This window comes from Halichoeres trimaculatus, unplaced genomic scaffold, assembly GCF_033239565.1.
Source record: "Halichoeres trimaculatus isolate MK-OKI-2021-1 unplaced genomic scaffold, fHalTri1.1 fHalTri1_scaffold_10, whole genome shotgun sequence".
Lineage (NCBI taxonomy): Eukaryota > Metazoa > Chordata > Actinopteri > Labriformes > Labridae > Halichoeres > Halichoeres trimaculatus.
Genome location: NW_027437187.1, coordinates 18,716,009 through 18,737,378, shown reverse-complemented (window position 1 = coordinate 18,737,378; position 21,370 = coordinate 18,716,009). Strand labels below are relative to the sequence as shown.

Sequence of the window (21,370 nt, the reverse complement as noted above, 5' to 3'; positions counted from 1 at the left end):
CTAAATTTAAAAGCAAACATAAGGGATGCAGTAGTATTAAGTGTTTTCTTTTTAGAAAAACAAACCTTTCCCTTCATCAGGACTTATTTTTGACTTCTACTAGATCTGCATCAGGTCTGTCTCTGCTCCAATGTAGTTTAGTTTTCATGATGAGCCTCTCCACATTCAAGTGTTCTTTACTGAAAACCTCTGGTGACCCCTGAGTCCACTCATTATGATTGCTTGTTGGTTTGTTAAGTGAAAGACGATCTGCTGTTGACATAAAGTGTTTTGTTCTGAAAATGAACCGGATGTTTAAACACTGTTTCAGTGTCAGATTTCCTGTCTGGCTCTATCTGCTATGTGCAGATTGATGCATCCTGTTTAGGCGTCCAGAAATAAAAACTGAAGACTCAGGTATCTGCAGTGGAGGGCTTCAACCTGCTGGAAACAGAGCTGGGATGCAATGGAGCACAGCTAGAGGAAAGAAATACACTTCCTTGTATTAAAGTTGTAACTAAGTGGTGGTTCACCGGACACGGATCCAGTGGATTTAAGCTGCTATTATGTAAAATTGAGTAAACTATGAGCAGCTTGCAGTCTGCGAGCTTCGGGGCCATTTACATGACCACAGTTTTAGGGTGAAACGCAAAAGTATTGTTGCGATTTGGCCTTGCGTTTACACGGAATCAGCGTTTTAGCCAACCTAAAACGCTAACTTTTGAAAACGGCCTCCAAGTGTAATTTTCCTTAAACGCTGCCAACACTGCACAGACTATGTGAACAGTAAGCCAGCATCTTCAGATGTCTGATGATGTCACACTCAACTGCATGCAAGTGCTCACAACAGTACAACAGTACCGTTGTTACGATCGTCGTGGACTACCGTGTTGTGCTTGTGCTGCTTAATCTGCTGAATCTGCTGACTGTCTTTCAACTAAATGTGCATCTGTTGCTCCATTTCTGCACCAAGTATTTGCCAATGCACCAGATGACCTGGCTCAACTCTACTTCGATAAACATCCCCCTAACACGGCTTCTGGACAAGACAGTTATAGCACCTCCCACAGGCCTGGCATGCTTACTACAGCGTTTTCAGTCCCTCTGTGTTTCTGTGTAAACGCAGATATTTTTCACTGTGTTTAAGCATTTTCGGATGAAACATTGTGGTGTAAACGGTGCCTTCGTTTCAGCTTACTCGAGTAGCAAATCATGAAGTCAACTTCTAAATTCCAGTTCACGGTGAGACTTCATCTCTGAGAGAATCTTAAACTATGGCTGGTTGTTTTTTCAGCAAAGAGAGTTGAAGTATCTGAATTAAAGACTAACTTTTTTCATGTATTTTTCCAGTGTTTTCACAGGCTCAAAATGATTAAATACATCTCAAAAATAACAAATATATGAGGTAAAGCATGTCAAACGATGAGACAGTTGTTTCTTCCTCTCCCTTTTTTCCAATTTTGTTGATCACGTTGTCACTCTTCAGTATCCTTCCACTGATCAAAGGTAGAGAGAATTACACACAGCGTTTCTGATCGGTATATAAGCATATTGTTGATCCACTTTGTAATCTTTCCTTGAGTGGGATTGGCAGATGTACGCTCATGCTGTTTGTTTTTCCAAATCTCCTTTAGGTTCAGTTGCGCTGGTTGATAAGTCCTAAACAAACAGAAGGTGCTGTTAGCTGATGGCTTATAATTTCTTCTTACTTTATAAATGCAAATGAGGCGAAACTCAAACATTATTCAGCTGCCCTCTGTAATTAAAGCAGTATTCAGCCACAAATATGCATTATGCCTCTGCATGTTTAATATAGAGGCTCTGCCTTCCCTTTGAGTTTACTCATCCAAACCACATTTATTGAATAGCTTATTTAATTTAGTAGTTGTGCAATTTGATAGAGACAATATCTTAATCTGGTTGTTGATATTGGCAGCTGTTTGGCAATGAATAAACTGAGAAAATAAAAGCCGTACTTCAGAGAGAAGTGTGGAGCTGTTCATGTGGGAGGACCGTCAGCAGGTCCAGGCTCGACTGCAGTGGAGCGCCCTCGGCCTGAAGAGTGAGGAAAGAAATGAGGTGAGTGAAGAACTCTGACGTCTAACAATAACACCTACATAAAAGAAATGTCACTCATGTCAAACACGGAAGCCACTGAGACAAAAGTAAACAGGAGTTTGCTTTCTTCCCATTTCTTATTATCTTTACTATTATTACTTCAGCAGGCGGTCAAGGTTCACCAACAGAGCACACTTAACCGTGTCACACTTAGCACACACACACACACACACACACACACACACACACACACACATACACACACACACACACACACACACACAACGCTCTGTCTTTCTCCTAACACCAGTCCTGCTCTGTGTGCTCTGCTAATATTGACTCTCCTGACTAACACTGCCTCTATTGAGTCAAACACAGAGCTGTTTGACTAGAATTAGAACATCATTGAGATAACAGCTATGGACCTGTCCAGGCCGGGGCTGTGGTGCTAATGTAAAGCAGAGCAGAAGGAACCGGAGATCAGGATTGTCAGAGAGTGAGCTGAAGGTAGAGCTCACAAACCAGTCACCCTCTACACAAATGTTTTCTCACCCAGCCACTTTTATTACCCATGCTCTGTAACACTCACTTGTGAAATGTCTTCTTGTGAAATCACACACAGTGTGTCTTGTTCCGTGTGGGCCAAGCTGTGTTTACGTGCGTGTGGCTTTTCTGTCATTACATTCATTGAGTCTTCCAGGTTGTAAAACGGGGCTTGTCACTGGGGCTTTTGTGCTGCTTTGAAAAACAAAGTGCCGTCAAACTTGTTGGCAGCAGGAGTAAAGGCTTGGGTTGTTTGCCAAAGCCCATTTTTAATGTGCATGCAGGTATTAAAACCTTATCTTTGGTTACACATTGAAGCTATAATGTTTACAGCTCTACCCTGCTTTAAAAAGACACTCACATGAACCCACAGGTAAGCAAACCTAGTCCACTCAACTTACTGCTTGTAGGCTGGCTCACTGACTTAACATCCCTTAATCTCTGTCTCTCACACATTTTCTGAGGTTTCTCCTTGTTGAGTTTCTGGCTGTGTGCTATAACCTGTTACATTTTTAAATTACAAAAAATATCCATTTCAAGCAAACTACTATGTGCAGGTTGGGATGAAATGCATTTTGAAAATTACTTTTTACAGTTTTGTGGCTCAGCACTGGTAGTAATGGCACTGGATGTCTTTAAATATACAACCTCCTTACATCTACCTTCAAATCATACTTTCAGTGGCGAATATTATTTTGCTCTGAGGTAATGCTTCATTACTGAAGTAGGTATTTATGTAGCCAGGCATTCTAACATTTGCAGATATCCTACGAATCAGTTTTCATTACGTTTTCTATAAATCATCATCCTCTGTTTTTAACTGTTACACCTTGTTGAATGCAGCTGTCTGGGTTGGGGCGAGTCATGTTTATCAACCACGGAAAAGGCGAAGAACTGAATAAAAAGCTGCGGCTGCAGATGACAGTGCACCATCTTTTCTGCTTATGTGGTTTCATTTTATCCCTACAGGCCCTCGTGGTATTTTGAATTGCCCTGGGTTATGTATTCACTCGGTCATGTAAGCTAAATGAACCATCCATAATGTAAATGAGGAAAAAAAGAAAGAAAGAAAGAAAGAAAGGGAGGGAGGGAGATTGAGGGAGAGACAGGGATGCAAATGCAGTGGAGCCCCTGGTGCTGGGAGGGAAGAGAAAGAGATGTCAGCATTTTCCCACATTTCACTTTCAAATGAGCCACAGCTGACTGGAGAGTCAAACCTGCACACTGCGCACACCACAAAGTGCAATTACTCACTGAGAGATTCAACAGTTAATTAATCTAATAACCACAATTAAGATTCGCGTTGTATTGTAAATAAATTTGATTTGATAGGTTTCATCTTTGTCTCAGATTCGCAGGTGTAAAGATGACTCAATGGTTCATTCTCCACGGTTTGCAGAGGTGTTGACTCTTTCTTACGACCTGGCAAGAGTTATGTGCTTTTGTGTTTATTGTGTTGGAACTACAAACCCCTCCCTCTTTACCCACTTAGCAAACAAAGTCCCAAATGTGCTGTTTTCCCATTTAGGAGAAGGAAAGCACTTCTGTAAATAGTCAATAGCTTTCCAGGGACATGGGTCGTGTTTTGAGTGCAAAATAATCAGTGTTGGAAATTCTTGTCTGCCTGTTAAGTCAAAACACAAGGTAACTGCACAAACATGGTTGCTGTCTGCACTCCATCTCAATTCAATCAGTAATTAAACGGCATATTTGCACTTGGCACCGCAAAACATGATGGAAGTTATTTCGTGTCCTCGATGAGAAATATTTCCTGGCATTTCGCTGCTTCCAAAGTGTTCCAGCCAATTTGATATTAGATAAATATTTGAGCTGGCATGCAATGAAGCGTATGTCAGACGAGCAAAAAGCATTGGCACTATAGATGCGTTTAGCTTCTCAAAGAGAGGGAAAAAAGATGAGGGAGAGGCCTTGTCTGTTCTCCATTAGAGTCCACTCAGTTCTTCTACAAACAGACAGGATGCTAGCCAAACAAGCTTATTCAGGGGGGTTCTGTGTGGACTGTGTTAGCTCAGCAAATCCAGCTCCACAAACATGCTTCAAAGAATCCTGCTATCTCTGCGTAGCCTTTGATGTGGGTATTGATCATGCTGCGGTCTGTGAGAAAGAGGGAAGCAGTGGAGGTTTTTGTATTGTGTTCTGGCTCAGATTGAATAGATAATAGCAAAAACACGCACTCCCATCACGCCGCACTCTGCTCAAGTTATGACAGCTGCACGACTCTTTTCTGGCTCTAAGGTGGATGCGATTAGGAGTGAAAAACAAGGGAGGAACAAATCAGATCATTTGCCCTAAGGACAGGTCACAAGGAATTATAGTTACCACGGTGGAGGAGCCAAATCCAAAAAGAGTAAAAACAAGAACTGACAGAGAGAAGCACCACACCTCCAGGTCACAGAATTTACAGCCTGAGGTACCCCATCCATTTTTAAAAGCTTTAAGACATTCTCATCCTGCAAGGTCACCCTCAATACACTTTTTGTTCGTTCCTCCTGGCGTGGCACACCAGTGTCAGGAAAAGCAAAGCAAACAAAAACAAAGCCACCACTTCCAGAATGACACAGTCATGCTGTATGCTATAGAAAGACAAACAAAGTCTGTTCTTCTTAGCGTGGTTAAGACAACCACCCACAGCCCTGCTCCTGTCTCACACTGAGACCATTAGTCACAATGATTTCTCTGCCAGCTGTCCTGGTGTTTGCTTAAGCTAGCCTCGCAGGCAGGTTGAGCCTCATTTGAATTCTCACTCCAGTTTATTAGGCATGCATTGGATCATTAGCATCCAGTAAGGCAGATGCAGATGTGCTCCTCAGGTAATGTTTGAATGCAAAAATCTGAGTCGCCATTAATCACGGAGATAAACACACTGTGAAAATAACATGCTTTGTCATTTACTCCATCATGTGTTTTTGCTTTGCAGAACAACTGCCCCACTCACCTCGTCACCAACCAGGACTCTGAACTTGTTTCTGCACATGGATGCTGTTATCTCAGAATTTACACTCACACCTGGCTTTGTGAGGCACAAGTTTCAGCCCTTTAAAATGAGCTTTGCAGTCGATCCATAACCAATGAACGAGATGACTCTCAGGCTAATTGCCCACCATTTAAAAAGTGTAATGTGCAAGGTGGTGGATAAAAGCATCAGACTATTTTAAGATAAGCAGCCAATGTGTGCATTCAGGAAAATAAAGGATTTGAGTTGAATTTGTGTATCAGGATGTGACTGAGCTTTATGCAGATATAATAGAATCACGTGGCACTATTTCATGCTCTTCCAAATGCCACCTATGATTGTTCACAGATAAGCTGGAACCAGTGCGAGTAATTTGCATGAAAGCATTGGCAGGAGAGAAGCTTCTCTCTGCAGCAAACAAGGACTCACAGATATTAGTTTAGCCACTCAGTGAGAGGTGTTTTTAACGCTTGTTTTTTTTGTACTTGCAAGAAATGAAGCTAGAAGATTCATGTGATGTGAGAAAGTTGAGTCAATCTCCACCACATAGTCATCGTACATCATCCTGCATTGTGCCATTGTCGCTACAATCATTTCTGGCATCTCCTCTGCTTTCATTTCATCAGCAAACTGCTGCGAGCGCTGCTTAAATAATCAGCAAACTGCACGCAGAGCCTGCTTCCTCCATCAAGTTAACTAGATGAGATCAACAACTTATAAAATAGCAAGTTGGATTTTTCTGTGTGGGACACATTGCGGTTACAATGAAAGTGAGTCGACGGAAATCGGTCATGGCATACTGTCACCACAGTAGGGACCCAGCCAGATAAAAGTGTGGCCAAGCCACATATACTGGGCAGGGAGAATACACTCAACTGACAGCTGCAAGCACTTAGTCTGCTGCCAAGAACAAAAACAGCAAGGCAAAAACACTATTCAGCTCAATTTGGCGAAAATGAGCCCACAACAATGCCTTCCAATATTTCCAGAAAGAAATCAGTCATGTCTTGATTTGCAATTGTCAGGGGTCAACTTTCTCAGGGGTTAGTGCAACCACAAGAACAATGGATGGATATCATGAGATTAAGTGCATGAGAAATATCTAATAATTTCTTTGGGATTAAATCAAAGTGAGTGGCAGGGTGGGATGTTCTGACCCAACTCTAATAACCACATGCACCAAAGGGTCGTAGACATTCATATCCAAAGTGCACCCAAACAGCTAGACAAAAGTGGAGATAAATAGAAAAGATAGATAAATAAATAAATAAAAATCACCTCTGGAAGTCTGAGACCCCCATGCGTGTCACAGCCACACCAGCAGGAAGAACAGCTTGGGAGTTTTTACCTTTTATTAACACTGAACACTACCTGGTGTCTCCACTGTGCCTTTTAGTATGCATTAAGGCAGAGGAGCATGAGGTGAGCAAGCAGTGGAGAGGAGCCCAGCTTAAAAAAAAAATGAGATGAGTCCCGAAAGGCTGGGAGACGGGCTGAATGACAATTGACTTGCTGTCAACACTCATCTGCATTCACATATCTTTGTGGGCTGACACGTTTAGCTGGCTGGCAGCCTCGGCCTTGACATATGAAGACGTGGTGTACAGACCCCGCTCAGAGCTTTGATTTGCAAAGCTCCGCTCTCATGCAGTATTTACTTTTGTTTCCCACTAATTGACTTTCATTGTCAGGGATTGTTATCTCTGCCGCTGAAAGGAGGCAGAAAACCACGTAATGGCTTCTGGTTTAAAGGACAGCTGTGGTGCTTGCCTCAACATGCCCTTCAAATCAGCAGCCATTCAGTTGTTATGATACAGCTTTGGAGGCAAATGAAACCGCCACCATTCTTGAGATGCTCAGTAGAGCCAAGTATAGAGTGCTACTGGGTAGGGTTACACTTTCATCACACCTATTTAAACTCATGCCCACTTTTCACAGTCTGAGTCAGTACAGCGTGTTAATCATGTGAGCAGAAACAGGTCATGAACCTGCTGCTCAAGACAAATTTACCAACACAAAACAGCACAGTTAGTTCTGTATAAACATTTAGATTTTTACAGTAATATATGAACTGTGTCAGTCATAGCTACAGATCTACAGCACTGCAGAACATTAAAGCAGCTATGGTTTTATTTTCTGTATGATAACATAAGCCATTTGGTTTGCTCACAAGAACATTTAGCTAATGGTTTAAAATGTATAAACGTCCAAAATATAAATCTAGAGCCTCTGAAATGAACATGCATACAGAATGAGGTTGGTTTTGTGTTTAAGTGTGCATTAGTCAGATAACCACGCAGAGACTGCACTGTGGGTGAAAATGTAAGTTGTATGATTTACAAGGAATAAAAGTACCCAAATATTAAGGCTCCAATGTGATTCAAATTTTAAAGGCATGTAGTAATTGAACTGCATTGTGTAATATTTAGCAGCAAATAGCATGACAGTCTTGGTAGAATTGGAATATAACACATAAAAGTAGGGAAGGGCGAGTACTTGTATCGGTATCAAGCCAATAGCAGCCGTATTTTAAGTTATTGGTAGTCACACAGGCTGCAGATACCAGCTACCAATGCTCTTGGCAAAAAAAATCTTACAGCAAGTAAGTCTTCCTTACCAGTAGTTGGCGCTACATTACTGCAGTTCGAAACCACTGCAAATGTGTGTCAGGTCCTTTTCAGACATGAATGAACCAGGCATAGTCAACAGACTGTTTTATTTTGTACTTCAGTTAATTTTTTTGAAAAATACTACAACTCCGACAGTTGCTAGCTTAATCTTTCACTTTTGTTAATTTGTTATAAATAAATTCTAAACTCAGAGAGAGTTGTTTGTGTTTTATTTTGGACTTAATGGCAGAGTGTTATTGAAATTTTATGTATCAAAAGTATTAATGATATCAGTATTCAGTATCGGTGAGTACTCGATAGGAAGTACTCCTACTGGGGTAACAATCTGAAACAAAGTGGTATCAAACATCCCTACTAAGTATATTAAAACAAATACATGACAATTACATGAAAAAAATGCCAACTTAGAAGGGCCTTACATATCTACATATTAGCAGGTCCCCTTCCCATTTAAGCTGTCACCTTGCAGCTCCGTGTTTCTCCAGTTGCCCAGAATGTTCACACCTTTAACAGTTGTCACTGGTTGTTCAAACATATTTTCCCAGATGGCAGACAAAGAAGATGAAGAGAAAAGTGGTTCCTGTGCCAAAAACAAACTGGCATTGATGGACGAATTTGACGGCAAAAACTTGACTGATGGAGGATGATACTTATGCAACACAGGAGCTTCTTGATCTAAAAGACCTCTTTCACTTCACTGGCCTCTAGGTAAAGTGACAGAGAGAGACAAATCAGTGGGGTATCTGACTGCCAGATATAAACAAATATGAAAAACCAATTTAACATTCATTTGACTTGTAAATAGCTGCATTAGAACGCTTATAGCACTATGCACCTGTTTGATCAGAGACTATTTTTTCTCAGCTGCTTGAGTGAATCATTCTTACATCAGTAAAACCATGGGTTAATATTTTTGTTGGCTAGTTTTTATTTGTAGGCTTTTTTCCAGTAATTAGCAGTATGATGTAAAATGAATGTTGGTTATCTTAAATAGGATCCCATCAGGGTGGACAAGCCCTCTTAGCTTCAGGTCTCACCCAGTTAAGATTTCTTTTTTTATCTTGCCTAACCACCCACTCACTTTAAATGATCCCTTACTTATTTAAGTTTGGAGGGAATCATTACCTCATCAAGTGTTTTAGACTCATAGTAATATTTCATCCTGCCTGTGCCGAAAGGCAGCTTAAGACCTCTTTATCAGAACCATTCAAGCAAAGAGTCAAAACAACGCTGCAATTAGGCTTGCTCTTTTAAAATCTAAGATGCTCTAATTGACTGTGTATTCAAGTAGAACATCGAAATTCCCCCCAGCAAGTTTAATAACATTGATAAGAATGATGCATAATTATGAGATTGAAGCTCTAAAATGCAGGGTGATGTCTGCTCGTTGTGTAAAACGTGTTGCCTTTAACACCTGGGTTTGTGCTTGTCGCTTGCCTTTGACTGCAGTTTTCATTCATTTTCCTCAAGTGTCTCTTTGAATCTGATAATGTTGATCAGGGGCTCAATGTGACTTTGATAACATCTTTATAATGCTCTCGCCTTGCCTGTTGAGGGCTTGCTGTGAGGAGCCGAGGATAATAGCATGCTGCAGCACATCAAACAGAGCCTGGTCAAAAAGCAAAGCACTCCATATCTCATAGGAGTGAATTTAATGGCCACTGGTTGCTCCTGCCTCTTGACCCTCTCCAAGAGGCTCCATGTTAGTCACTCTCCAGTGCTTTCCAATTGAAACACAGCCAGACTGGTTTAGATTAGATTTCAACTGTCTACTCAATGCCTGGATGACTGTTCTGTGAGCTGTGGCTGGTCATTAGACTGGTGACGGTCTGTTGAAGTTTAAGAGATTGTGAAAGTGGACACAGACATTTTATAAAGTTGGAGTTTGCAGTAGTTTCCATGAGAAGTTTCTTACACTCCTGCTGTCTGTGGTTTCATCAATAATTCAGTTTACCATAAGAGGCTAAAGCAGTAAAAAAAAAAAAAAAAGAACACATCAAGCAAAGTTACTGAAAGCTACTAGGTAGATTAATTGTGGTACTATGTTTAAAGAGGGGGTATAGTGCTTTCCTGTGCTCTGAATGTGGATGTAAGGTAAAGATGCTGGATGTTTGTTCTGCATGTGTACAAATTTTCAAACCTACACATTCAGATGTTATAGAAATCCTTGAATCTGTCAAAAAAAACATTCAAAACAATCCCTTCTAAAGACAAAAGTGGAATAGGATCTTCACTAGAGTTGCTGAAATGTGAAGGGTTTTTTAAAAAAAACTGAGAGGAATTAGTATAAGCTAAAAAATTATGCAAAACTACCTATCACAGGGGTTGCAGAGGAACATCTTTGAACAAAGCTCAATACCCCCTCTTTAGGGGTAGCTTTAAAGGTAGAGTCTGCAGGTTTTTCCTTTAAAAAAAATTATGTCAACTTTTACAGGAATAATCCTGCTCAGTTGTAATTTTTGGGCCTCTGAACATGTCTGTCAGTGTCAGTGTCTGCCCCAAACCCTCTCCTCAGCCTGTATGTTGATGTTTTGGTTGTTCCCCGACATTTCTGGGCAGAGAGTAAACATGGTTACCTCAGTCAATTACAGCACATCTAGTGATCAAGCGACTTTGTGTGTTTATTGTCAAGCAAAAGAAGCTATCCTGAGTGGCAGTGATAGTGGACGTAGCATGGAGAAAGAAAAACACAACCAAAGTAAAACGAAACACCGAACAGATAAAGTTTTTAAACAAGGGCAGCACTTGGCTCGACTTTCTCTTGCTTTTGGGGTTGGGAAGAGCAGTTCGGGATGAAGAGCAACGCGTGTTGGTATGTGTCAAATACCCGTGATTAGCTTGTGCTAACATGCCAAGTCAGGTGCACAGCTATTGAGTCTCTCCCATGTAGAAACGCGATGCTGGAGGTGGTTGCTAGGCTAGTGGATGTGTTTACATCGTTGCAGTCGGAGGCTGTGGGTGTGCGCTGACGCTGGCTCAACAAGTAACAAAATTCCTGTAGGCCCTACCTTTAGTAAGTAATGGTTCTCTCTTTTTTAAAATGAGCTATTTTACATTCACTACACTTAGCCTCTTTTTAGAATGTTGTTTTTAATTTAACCTGCAGCATTAATGGGATATCTAACCCAACAGTGAGGCTATTTTGTTTGGGAATCTGTAATATTAGCAATTCAAAAGCTTCCGAGCCAGCACGCTCAACCCACTGCAGGGAGGTCCAGGCAACTCTGATATTTCTCTGCCTGGGACCCAACTGACTCGACTTGAAGGCAGCCAACCAGACTAATTTAATATGGATTTATATACAAGGTGTCTTGTTTAACATAATGAATATCTAATCAAGCGTGAGCTCAGAAAAGCAATTTCTGCAAAGTAATTGAAAGCAGACTTTGTTTATATGACTGAGAGTACTGCTACACTCTTGGCACAGGATGCCTTACAGCTCTAACTCAGCATTAAATCTTTTTCCAAACATTTTTTTCTGAATCCTTCAGTTTGTCCTTTAGAGTCTGTCAACTATTTTGCTGACCTCAAAGGAGTAATAATTAATTATTATTCAAAGCTGCACAGAGCTTCATATGCAACCGCAAAGAAGCTGAAACTAATCAGCAATTACACCCAATATCTGTTTTTTTTGTTTTTTCTTCCACTGCCTTTTGGAGAAGTGATTATGGTAAGGCTAACATGTAAACAGATCTTACAGTTCAGTGTCATGGGAACCTTCTTAGAGCTGTCTTGGGATGCCTTCTGTGCTCCTGCATCCAGAGCTCTTTAAAATACTGCTGTCCTGTGCTGCCATCTAGTGGTCTGATACTATAATAAGCTATTAGTAACTGACGCAACAGCAAAAGGATGCAACAAAGGAGTTTTCTTTTATTTAACAGGATATGACTCTAACAGGAGAGATCATATTTTACAGCAATGGAAACCTTTGTTTTTATAAAGAAAGACATCCATGTAGAACTTCATCATTGAAACTCTGCTTGAATCCACATTTTACCAAACAAGAGAGGAAGAAACAATGATACAGCTGGAGGAAAAAAAAAATTTAGAGACCGCTTCTTAATCTCTCACAATGTGCAAACACTCATCTCAGCAGCAGATACACTTGATCTGCTTGTGGTGCAATCTTTAACTGAATCAGTCACACTTTTTCTATCAGTTCAGTAACAAACATATAAAATATAGTTTACAAAAAAGCTTTGGTGAGTGATGTAGAAACGTGTTTGCATATAAAAAGTGGAGAATGTTTAAATATCATGAGAGCTAAATATAAAAAAGTTCAGACTATTGCACGACAGCCAGGTGAGGGCAAAGGAAGTTTCAGCAGCGTTCACGGTTTTCTGCGTCTGGAAAACAAGAGAACAGAGCACATGTAAGTGCATTGTACTGTCGAGTTGATGTTCTTCCTCTGTGTAGTCAGTAAATATTGGCAGCTTACTTGGTAATCCCATGATGCTCATAACCAGGACCCATCTTTGATCCAGCTTTCATCTCCATGGCTACCGAGCACTGCAAACAAAAACATACAGTGGACTCAAAACCTCATTGGAAGTGTTGATAAACTGGTAATATGGTAAGATTATTAGTGGTAATATGCTTCTTTCGTGAATTAAAAACATGCACTGAGTTAAAATTTAGTTTTTTAGTGGCACAAGTGGGCAGTTTGGAGTCTTAACATCAGTGACTCTCCATAGAAGGTAATGTGCATGCACGGACTGTGTACAGCCTGTTGCATTTGCTCCTGTTTGTTCAATGCATAAGCCCCATTTGTTGAACAAAACTAATGTAACTATAGTAAGTTGTAAACTAATAAGCATTGTCATCCTACCCTTGTTTCCACATCCGTCCAAGCTTCGTCTGAAGAAGCTCTGTTGGCAGGTGCTCCCTCTGAGGATTTTCTTTTCCTTTGGGGGAAATATATAGAACAGTCTGAGTTAGGACATCAAAACATCCGCCCACCGTGAATCTTAAAACTTGTCATCAGCTGGTACCTTGGGACCGTTGTGAGCTGCTGTTTGAGTGTCTCGATGTCTGTGAACTGAACAGCCTGCCCTCCTCCCCTGGTTTTAATCACCTCACCCTGTGGAAGAAAAACAGGTAAGAGGAAATCACCAATATCAATTCACTGGAACATTACCAGAGGTGACAGAGGAAGCTCAAATGATACAACAGTTTCTGGTACAACTGCTTCACATAACCAAATCAAATGTCTGAGAGATTAAATCTAGCCGAGACAGTCTTTATTCATGGTCAACTGTGATTCTCTTTTCAAAAGGGTGTTCAAACAGACACTCCAAACTAAAAGGAGCGTGGACATGCACCTACTTTTTCTAATTATGAAAAAATCAATCACCCTTAGGTGATACTGAGTGTAGGCGATATGGTTTTTTGTGGTTTTCTAACACAAAACTACAGAAATTTAAAAAGGAAAAATTTTTAAGGAGTTTAAAAGTTCTGTCCCTGAACCACAAATAACAACATAGATCTACACCACATTAGACTGTTAAACCATATAACAGAAATAAGATTAAAACTCTATTTGTCAAACATATCATTCCTTACCTTAATAAGTTTGGTCTCTATCTCGCCGTCTGAGGCAACCTCCTGGTGTGTTAGCACATATCTGTCGCACTTCGACAGAGCCTTCTCACTAGGCGCAGACACCTGGATGGCATTTGGGATGACAGGCTGCAAAACTGTACCCAGCTCCAGGCTGGAGGAGGGCTTGTGGTCCACCCACTTCTCCCCGCCAGCAGAACGAGAGCGGCGGTGTAGTGGCCGCACTGGCGTGGTTGTCTATTAGAGTGGATGTAACAGATTCAACAATAAAATAGATTCAGAGCCATATATCTTCAAATACTTACAAAGGTATATGGCTCCGAATGTATTTTTTTGTAACTTTCGAAGAATAGTCATTTATTTTACTGAAGAGACTGATCTGCACTACACTTTAGGACTAATAAGCCACTTCATGTAAGACTCACGCTGCTCCCTGGAGCTAACTCACTGACCAAATAGATTCTTCCAGATACGTCTAGTTCAGTTGTTGGGGATCTGACCCTTTCATCCTCTCTGATCATACACACAGCTCTTCTCCTGGCTCGACTGGTTGAGGAGCCTGCTGGGGACTGGGTTATCCTGGGTGTACTGGGGGATACACTAGTGGCACTGACTGGCTCTGGCAGTGGGCTGACTGACTCTGGCAGTAGGCTGACTGGCTCTGGCCGTGGGCTGACTGGCTCTGGCCGTGGGCTGACTGGCTCTGGCAGGGGGCTGACTGGCTCTGGCAGTGGGCTGACTGGCTCTGGCCGTGGGCTGACTGGCTCTGGCCGTGGGCTGACATGTGGATAATCAACAGGGATCTGGGGAGAAATTGGGAAGGACTGCAAACATGCTCGCACTATTATCAACAGAAACACTAACTTTACTGAAGAAGAAGCAACTGTAGACTATGACATGACATTAATCTGTTACTGTAGTTTGAAGACATAGAGGATAAGATAAGATAAGATAAGTCATACTTTATTAATCCCCGGAGGGAAATTCAAGAAATTCAAGGAAGACTTGAATTCATCAGAGGCAGAGTAGAGGGTGTAGTGGTGTACTGGCAGTGACTTACAGGAACAGGAGAGGGGGAAGCTGATCTCTTCGCAGGAAGTCGTTCCTCTCTGGAAGGCCGTTTTGGTTGCGTCTGGCGTGGTGGAGGATCAGGGCGACCAGGAGTCTTGCTCTCTGTCACTATGGCCTTCAGTTGCTTCAGCTTCTCATCTTTGACCCAGAGCTTGTTCTGCATCTGCAGCTGCATCGCATTAACGCGTCTGTCCTGTAAAGCCATAGGGAGAAAATTAACACAACAGATCATTTTATGGGGGAGGATCAGAGCGAAATTTGAGGACAATCAAAACAGTTTTTAACCTCTATGCTTCTCTCCTCTATGTGATTCTGTGTTTTGAGTGCAGTTACTCACACATTCTTTTTCCCACTTGAGCTGCGTGTCTGAGACCACACCATGCATACGCTGCTCCATGCGCTTCTTTTCCGACTGTTCCCTCTGCAGCCTCTGTTCTCTAGTTTCCAGCTCTTGCTGCAGTAAACGCTTGTCTCCCTCATAGATTTTAGTGGTTTTTTGCAGAATGTCGATCTGGAACAGAATCCAAAAGAGACATTTAAGAAACTGAGCAAGCAGACTGCAGAATGTTTGGGATGTTTGTGTGTCTCACCTTGTGTTCTTGCATCTTGATTCTCTTCTCCAAGCGCTCCATCTCTGCCTTGTTGTTCTGAATGATTCTGTCCTTCTCAACCAGCTTCCCATTTTGTTCGTGAATAAAGTTGTCCTTGGAAATGAGATTGCTGTCCAGTTCCTGAAGCGCAGACCTCATTATGTTGGCTAAAATTACATTAAATAAGACTGTGTTAGCCAAGATGAAAAATCCTGCTCTTCCCAAGTTTTTCCTTCAAAGCTGAGAGGTGAGAGTGGGAGTAAAATGTGAGTGGACACCTGTTTGATTGTATTCATTTAACATCATCTGCCTCATCCTTTGTCTATTCTGCAGAGCTTCGATCAGCCTGGGCAGGGTGATGTCATCATGAGGGTCGGTCAGCTCACAGGATGGTAGAGGTGGGAAGCTGAGCATCGAGTGGCTTATAACAGATGGCACATCTATGGAAACAGAGAGAGTTAACCAAACAGGAAACCCTTTTCCTGAGATTGTAAGCGTAAAAAACACTTCACATACAGTGGTTGGCAGAAGCAGATGATCTGCAGTAGCCCAAAGTAGAAAACAACTACAGAAAATGAAGCTGCAAATCCAGACCCTTTGCTCCAGGCTGTAAGGGCTCAAAGTGAATCATCTTTTTTGTTGATGGGTCAGTAAAGAAGATCAGACAGACTCTAAACTTTTTTTCAATTTGGGAAAGCAACTTTGTATAATATTAGAAAGTTGTGTTTAATTCACTGTAGCACGGAGAGTCTGACTTAACCCAGAGGAGATAGTAGGGATGAGATGTATAATACTTCCTTCCATGATGGAAATCCAAGTGTGTGTGTTCTGTGAGGCTGTTTTCAAATACCTGTAGCTGACAACTAACTGAGCTTTCAGGGGAACACACCTGTGATTCCTAAACCTGACAATGGGCAGAGTTAGCTAATCATTCAACTAGCTGCTGTATTGTTTCTGTTCACCATTCCATTAATGCACATGTCTCTGCTTTGTCAAGCACATCTTTCATTCGCAGCACATTTTCACTGCTGCATTAATGTTGACTTTTACATTTCTTTTGAAATTTGAATTCTAGTAGTGTCCGTATTTGCAGTATTTTAACAGAGATCATTTGGTCTGTTACAGATCATCTGTAATGTCAGCCTTTCCCACAATTTACAATCCCAGATTTGATCTAAATCAAGATATCTGTTCATTATATTTTGTCAATATAGATTAGTAGAAGCAGAGGGGGCAAGTTCTGGGTGATAGACAAGCATGAAGAGGATTGAAAGGCAAAGGAAAGATTTAAACCCTGAATATACTAACAGTGCAATCAGTGCAAGCAAAACATACAATCTCATAGGTTTTGGTTTGACATGCTCCTTGAGTTAGTTGAGATATGTAAGATTTTTTTTCATGTCCTAGTTTAGTGCCTGTTTTTGTTTTCAATGAAAATTGCATTTAATATGTCTCATATTCAGTAGTCCCTCAAAAATTAAGTTTGACCGACCTGAATTTTGTTAAGTTTGCTTCTGAGGAGTTGGCTTTCACACTGCATAACTCACCCTTGTCTGTTGGTACGCTACGCTCTTCCAGCTTGCGAGACAGTTCCTCTTTGAAGGCTTGGTTTCTCTGGCGGCGGCCTGGTGTGAAGCCACAGATGGGCCTGTCCACTGGCCTCGCCACCTCCACCTCCTGCGTCATTTCTGCAAACCGCATCACCAGCTGGAAAAACAAAGAACGCCCCATGTGTTCGACAAAGAAAAGCAGCAAACAGGTTCAAACTATATGAAAGATCCAGGAGAAATGCTGGATTAACTTACCAATGTTTCCTCGTAGTCGTCTGCTTTAGGATTAACACAGACAACCATTCGGACTTTTCCCTCTCCGTCAAAATAGTTTTTGAACAGATGAGTTACTTTAGAGTCTCTGTAGGGAACCATCTACCAGACAAAAGCAACATTACCCACATGATAAATGAATAGAGTACATTTACAGTGACATGGAGTTAATCTGGTGTGTCACTCCTACCCTGCTTGTACCGCACATCTGGTTCTCTCGAAGTATCTCGATGCATGTCCGCAGATTCAGCAAGGACTGATTGATGTTACCTGCAAGTCAAGAATAAGGTTTAATCTCACAGGACCCACATTTACAGTTACAGCAGGGGGGGGAAGTGTCGTGCAACCAACCTGCTTCACGTATACGGGTGCCTTCTGCCCCTGTCCTGCCAGTGCGCTCACTTCCTGCCAAGTCCACAAGGCAAAGCTGGCTCACTGTCACCTGGTTTTTATCCTGACAAAGAGGATGAAAAATATATAAATAAAACTGGTGCTTATAATTAATTGCAATGGATCAGATAGCAGCCATCTGGTCAGTTGCAACAAACCTGGAGGATGTTGTCACCATCTGAATCAAGGGGAGCCTGAGCCAGTTTAATGATGAACACACTGTGGGAGCGGCTGGACTCTCGGTTCAAACGGGTGTTTGCAACCTTTCTCTTCTTCTGACCTGGAGCAGAGTACAGGCAACTCATTTTAAATCATGCCAATTCACAGGTATCATTTTATGCGCGATCAAATGCTTGTATGCCAGCTCTTAACAAATCAATTCAGCTTCTACTGACATGCTCAGAGAGAAGATTAACAGAGGTCATTTCCTGATCAGAGCAGACCCTGAGGTCAGCAATACCAGGTCAGTCATATCTACCATCATCATCGCAGTGTTCTCTTAATTCTCTTCATCTATTCTGTCATGATTCATTCAGTTAATAATCAGACAACTTACCTTTCCAAAATACTTGAAATGCTTCCTCGGCAGACTTCACCTCAACCTCCATACAACCTGCAACATACATGTTGTGGTTCTGATCCTCTCTGAGGGTTTTAGATTGAGGTGGTCTGCGCAAAGAAAAAGAACAGGATTATTTACTGAAGATGTAAAATGTTTCTCTTTAACATTTATCGACAAAAGACAAGGGTGGGAAATGTTCCAGCCATGGAAAATGATTGAAAAGTCATCAATCATGAAGCGCAACACAAAGCAACAGACAGCAGGATGAGGGACATTCATAAGCAAAGCAAACAAAGAGACTACTAGCTGCAGCGAGGGAACATAATGGCTTGTAGGACTACACAGATACTCTTCAACACTGGAGACACAAACTGGAGCCTGTAAACTGTTGGTCAATTCTCTGGTAGAGGTGGGTCACAAAATTAAGTTTTGTTCATGCACAGATTGAATGTCTGTAACACAGAAAGAGCGCCAAATGTCAGCAATGAACACCTGGACCTGCTTGTAACTATTTGTCTTTCACCTGATTTTATTTTCTTAAATTGAAATTGTACTTCAAAAAAAAAAAAGTTCCCTGAAGTTTAGTCAGTTTGAAAATGTCTCCAGCATTGATGAGGATCCATTAATATACTTGGCTAAAAACAAAAAAACTAGTCTGATGCTGATGTTTGGTGTTGTGTATTCACTGTTCACATACATGAACTCAGTGTTCTGGCGCACTGGTGTGCCTCCATTCCACCTAGTAGAAAGAAAAGACAATAATTTTGTCTTCCAGCTACTCTGACTAATAAAAAGAGAACTCAAAAATCCACTGCACTTTAAATATGCAACTCTAATGTCTGCCTATTACAAATAGTTAAAACTTGTGGTTAGTATGTTCATTTAAGAATCTGTATTGGGTTTCTTTTGTGGAAGATCTCCCATACTCACTTTGGTTTGATAGCATCTTCCGGTGTTTCCTCCAGAAGATCGTAGATGTAGTTATTGTAAATTTCTATGTAGGACACAAAGACGCTGTAGGCAGTATCCTCATCAACGCCTTCTGCCTCAAAATCTTCCTCTGGCTTTACCATATCGGCAATTTCAGGGTCAAATTTTTGTCTGAAAACCAAGAAGTGTAGTGTCATACATGTGTTGATCAGTCACAATGTCACAACTCAGAGGACATTGACTTACCTGGAAGATGCTTTTGGAACCGATAAGTTGTAGTCCCGCCTTTGACACTCCAGCAGAGCATCTACTTCATTCTGGACCTCCATGCCATTTTTGTCATCAGTCTTAAAAACCTTGAAAGAAGAGGGTCAAAATTAATTGCAAATCTCAAAGCATGATAAATTTGTTATTCAAAGAGATTCCTTTCTCTTACATATCTTTTAGCCTGGAAGGGTCCAATACTCTTAAATATCATGTTGAGTGAACGAGGAAGAAGACCACCCAGGCCTGGTGAGCCAGTCATAGTGAACGTCTTCCCGCTTCCTGTGACCCCATATGTAAAGAGCAGGCCTACAATAGTAATAAAAAAGTCAGCATCATAAAATAACGGCACATTGAATAGATAATAAAGTGTGATCTATCTTTTTGTTTGGGAATTATGAGAATTCATAAGAGGTTTAGATTGCAGAGATGCAGACACACTGATATAGGATGATCAGGCAGTGAGCAGAAGCATAAAAATATAATCAAAATTAAAGTGCCATCGTTCCTGGCAAGTCTTACCATTTTTCCCATGGATGAGGTCATCGACAAGAGGTTTGGCCACATGCTCAAACAGCTCAATCTGAGACACTGACACCCCAAAAACTTTTTTGAAGGAATACTGGGTCTAAGAAGTAAAGCAGATTCAACAAAAGGAAAATGGTGTATTAGGTGCACATGCTTTGTTGGCTTAATACAACCCCCTCATATCTAGATCAATTTGGCTCTTTCATTTTAATAAAATTTAGTTTATTAAATAACATGTAGACTATTTATAAGCAATTGTGTTTTTCCACAGAACCCTAATTTCAATATGATATTCATCGTATATCTGGACTTTTACAGAAGTAACAATGGTACTTAAAACAAGGGAAATATGTATGTACATGACAGTTAACATGTTGTGACAGATGGCAAATATTATTCTGTTTTTAATATGGATCACAAATCTACTCCAGGTTTACTGGATGTGTTACCTCTTTGTACTCCCCATTTCGGTTTGTTTTGAAGCCCTCAGGGGCGTGTAGCTGGATGGTGGTGCTGCTGATCACCTCAATGCAGCATTCCTCATCCTCCCCACCCAGGGGCCGTACACGGCAGTACACCTGAGGAAAGCCATTTAATCAAATTTGCTCAATAAGGTGGTCATTTTGCTACAACTTTCTGTATGTACCATCACAAAGAAGAACTAATTGATTTGCAATGACACTCACACCAACAGGGTCTTTCTGGTTGCTGGAAGGCTTTTTTGGAGGCCTGCGGGGGGTTCTACCCTTCCTAGAAAAATAAAGTTCATAGTTCATGAGCACAATAGTTACACTGTTTGAGTTAGTCTTTACACTGAGCGATGGTTCATAACAGAAGCCACAGACTAGAAGGTTTCCTAGCCCCCGGCTAGCAGTTAACGGTTGAGCTAACAAGTCCCTCCTTGTTTTGATTCCGTCAATACAACATTACCTTACACTCAAAGGTTGTATAATGTGAGCACAATCAGGCATAGAAGATATATTTCACATTTTTATCAAAATTTTTTGGTATAGTACTTACGCTTGTCGTATCATTGCAGCTCGAAGCACCTTTTAAGTTAACTGTTCCTGTTCCTGAAATTTTGAACTTCCCTCCGCATCAAATCAAGGGACGCTGTTCAAAAGGAGCTGGCAGCATCCAATCAGATTTCACAACATGCGATCACGTGTTTCCGCTTTTCACGTTGCTTTGCGTTTCTCTATGGGAACTACAAAATATGTCCAAGTCAAAGATAACATAACAGCTAAGGACCGTCGACTGTAAAACATATATATACAGTCTATACACACTCATTGCTAAGGACGGTTAAACGGCCAAACATCTTGTGTTTTTGAAAAATACGCTTAATTACAAATGGAAACATCAGCAGGAAGACTTCTTTGATGTTCTAAGTAAAAAAAAAACAACGAACTAGTTTACTATATCTCTCTTTCCTTAAAAAAAGATTAAAAAGATATTAAGTAACTCTG

The 21,370-nt window shown here is 41.1% G+C and overlaps 1 protein-coding gene and 1 non-coding gene across 3 annotated transcripts; both read right to left on the bottom strand.

Moving 5' to 3' along the window:
• Window positions 1-12,079: 12,079 nt before the first annotated feature.
• Window positions 12,080-21,044, bottom strand: kif23 (kinesin family member 23). Of its 2 annotated transcripts, XM_074678553.1 has the most exons (23): window positions 20,922-21,044; window positions 20,588-20,651; window positions 20,351-20,479; window positions 19,896-20,001; window positions 19,546-19,682; window positions 19,356-19,465; window positions 19,110-19,280; window positions 18,877-18,918; window positions 18,174-18,286; window positions 17,776-17,897; window positions 17,579-17,681; window positions 17,418-17,497; window positions 17,210-17,329; window positions 16,952-17,111; window positions 15,683-15,844; window positions 15,405-15,571; window positions 15,152-15,325; window positions 14,804-15,007; window positions 13,747-13,980; window positions 13,176-13,264; window positions 13,013-13,088; window positions 12,623-12,693; window positions 12,080-12,530 (listed from the first exon to the last, which is right to left on the bottom strand). In XM_074678553.1, exons 1-23 carry the CDS (start codon window positions 20,933-20,935, stop codon window positions 12,515-12,517), a joined length of 2,664 nt encoding a protein of 887 aa, XP_074534654.1. In that variant the 5' UTR covers window positions 20,936-21,044; the 3' UTR covers window positions 12,080-12,514. The 2 variants fall into 2 exon arrangements, with proteins under 2 accessions (XP_074534654.1, XP_074534656.1); XM_074678555.1 differs by lacking the exon at window positions 18,877-18,918.
• Window positions 18,013-18,109, bottom strand: LOC141797276 (Z30 small nucleolar RNA). The gene has a single exon (XR_012599020.1). It is a non-coding gene; the product is annotated as a Z30 small nucleolar RNA (small nucleolar RNA).
• Window positions 21,045-21,370: the final 326 nt, after the last annotated feature.

Excerpts from the sequence above, each read along its gene's own strand:
- kif23 (XM_074678553.1), bottom strand. Across the intron at positions 17,112-17,209 it reads ACGACTACGAGGAAACATTG|CTGGTGATGCGGTTTGCAGA; the intron begins GTAAGTTAATCC and ends TTGTTTTTCCAG. Across the intron at positions 13,089-13,175 it reads CAGCTCACAACGGTCCCAAG|GAAAAGAAAATCCTCAGAGG; the intron begins GTACCAGCTGAT and ends TTTCCCCCAAAG.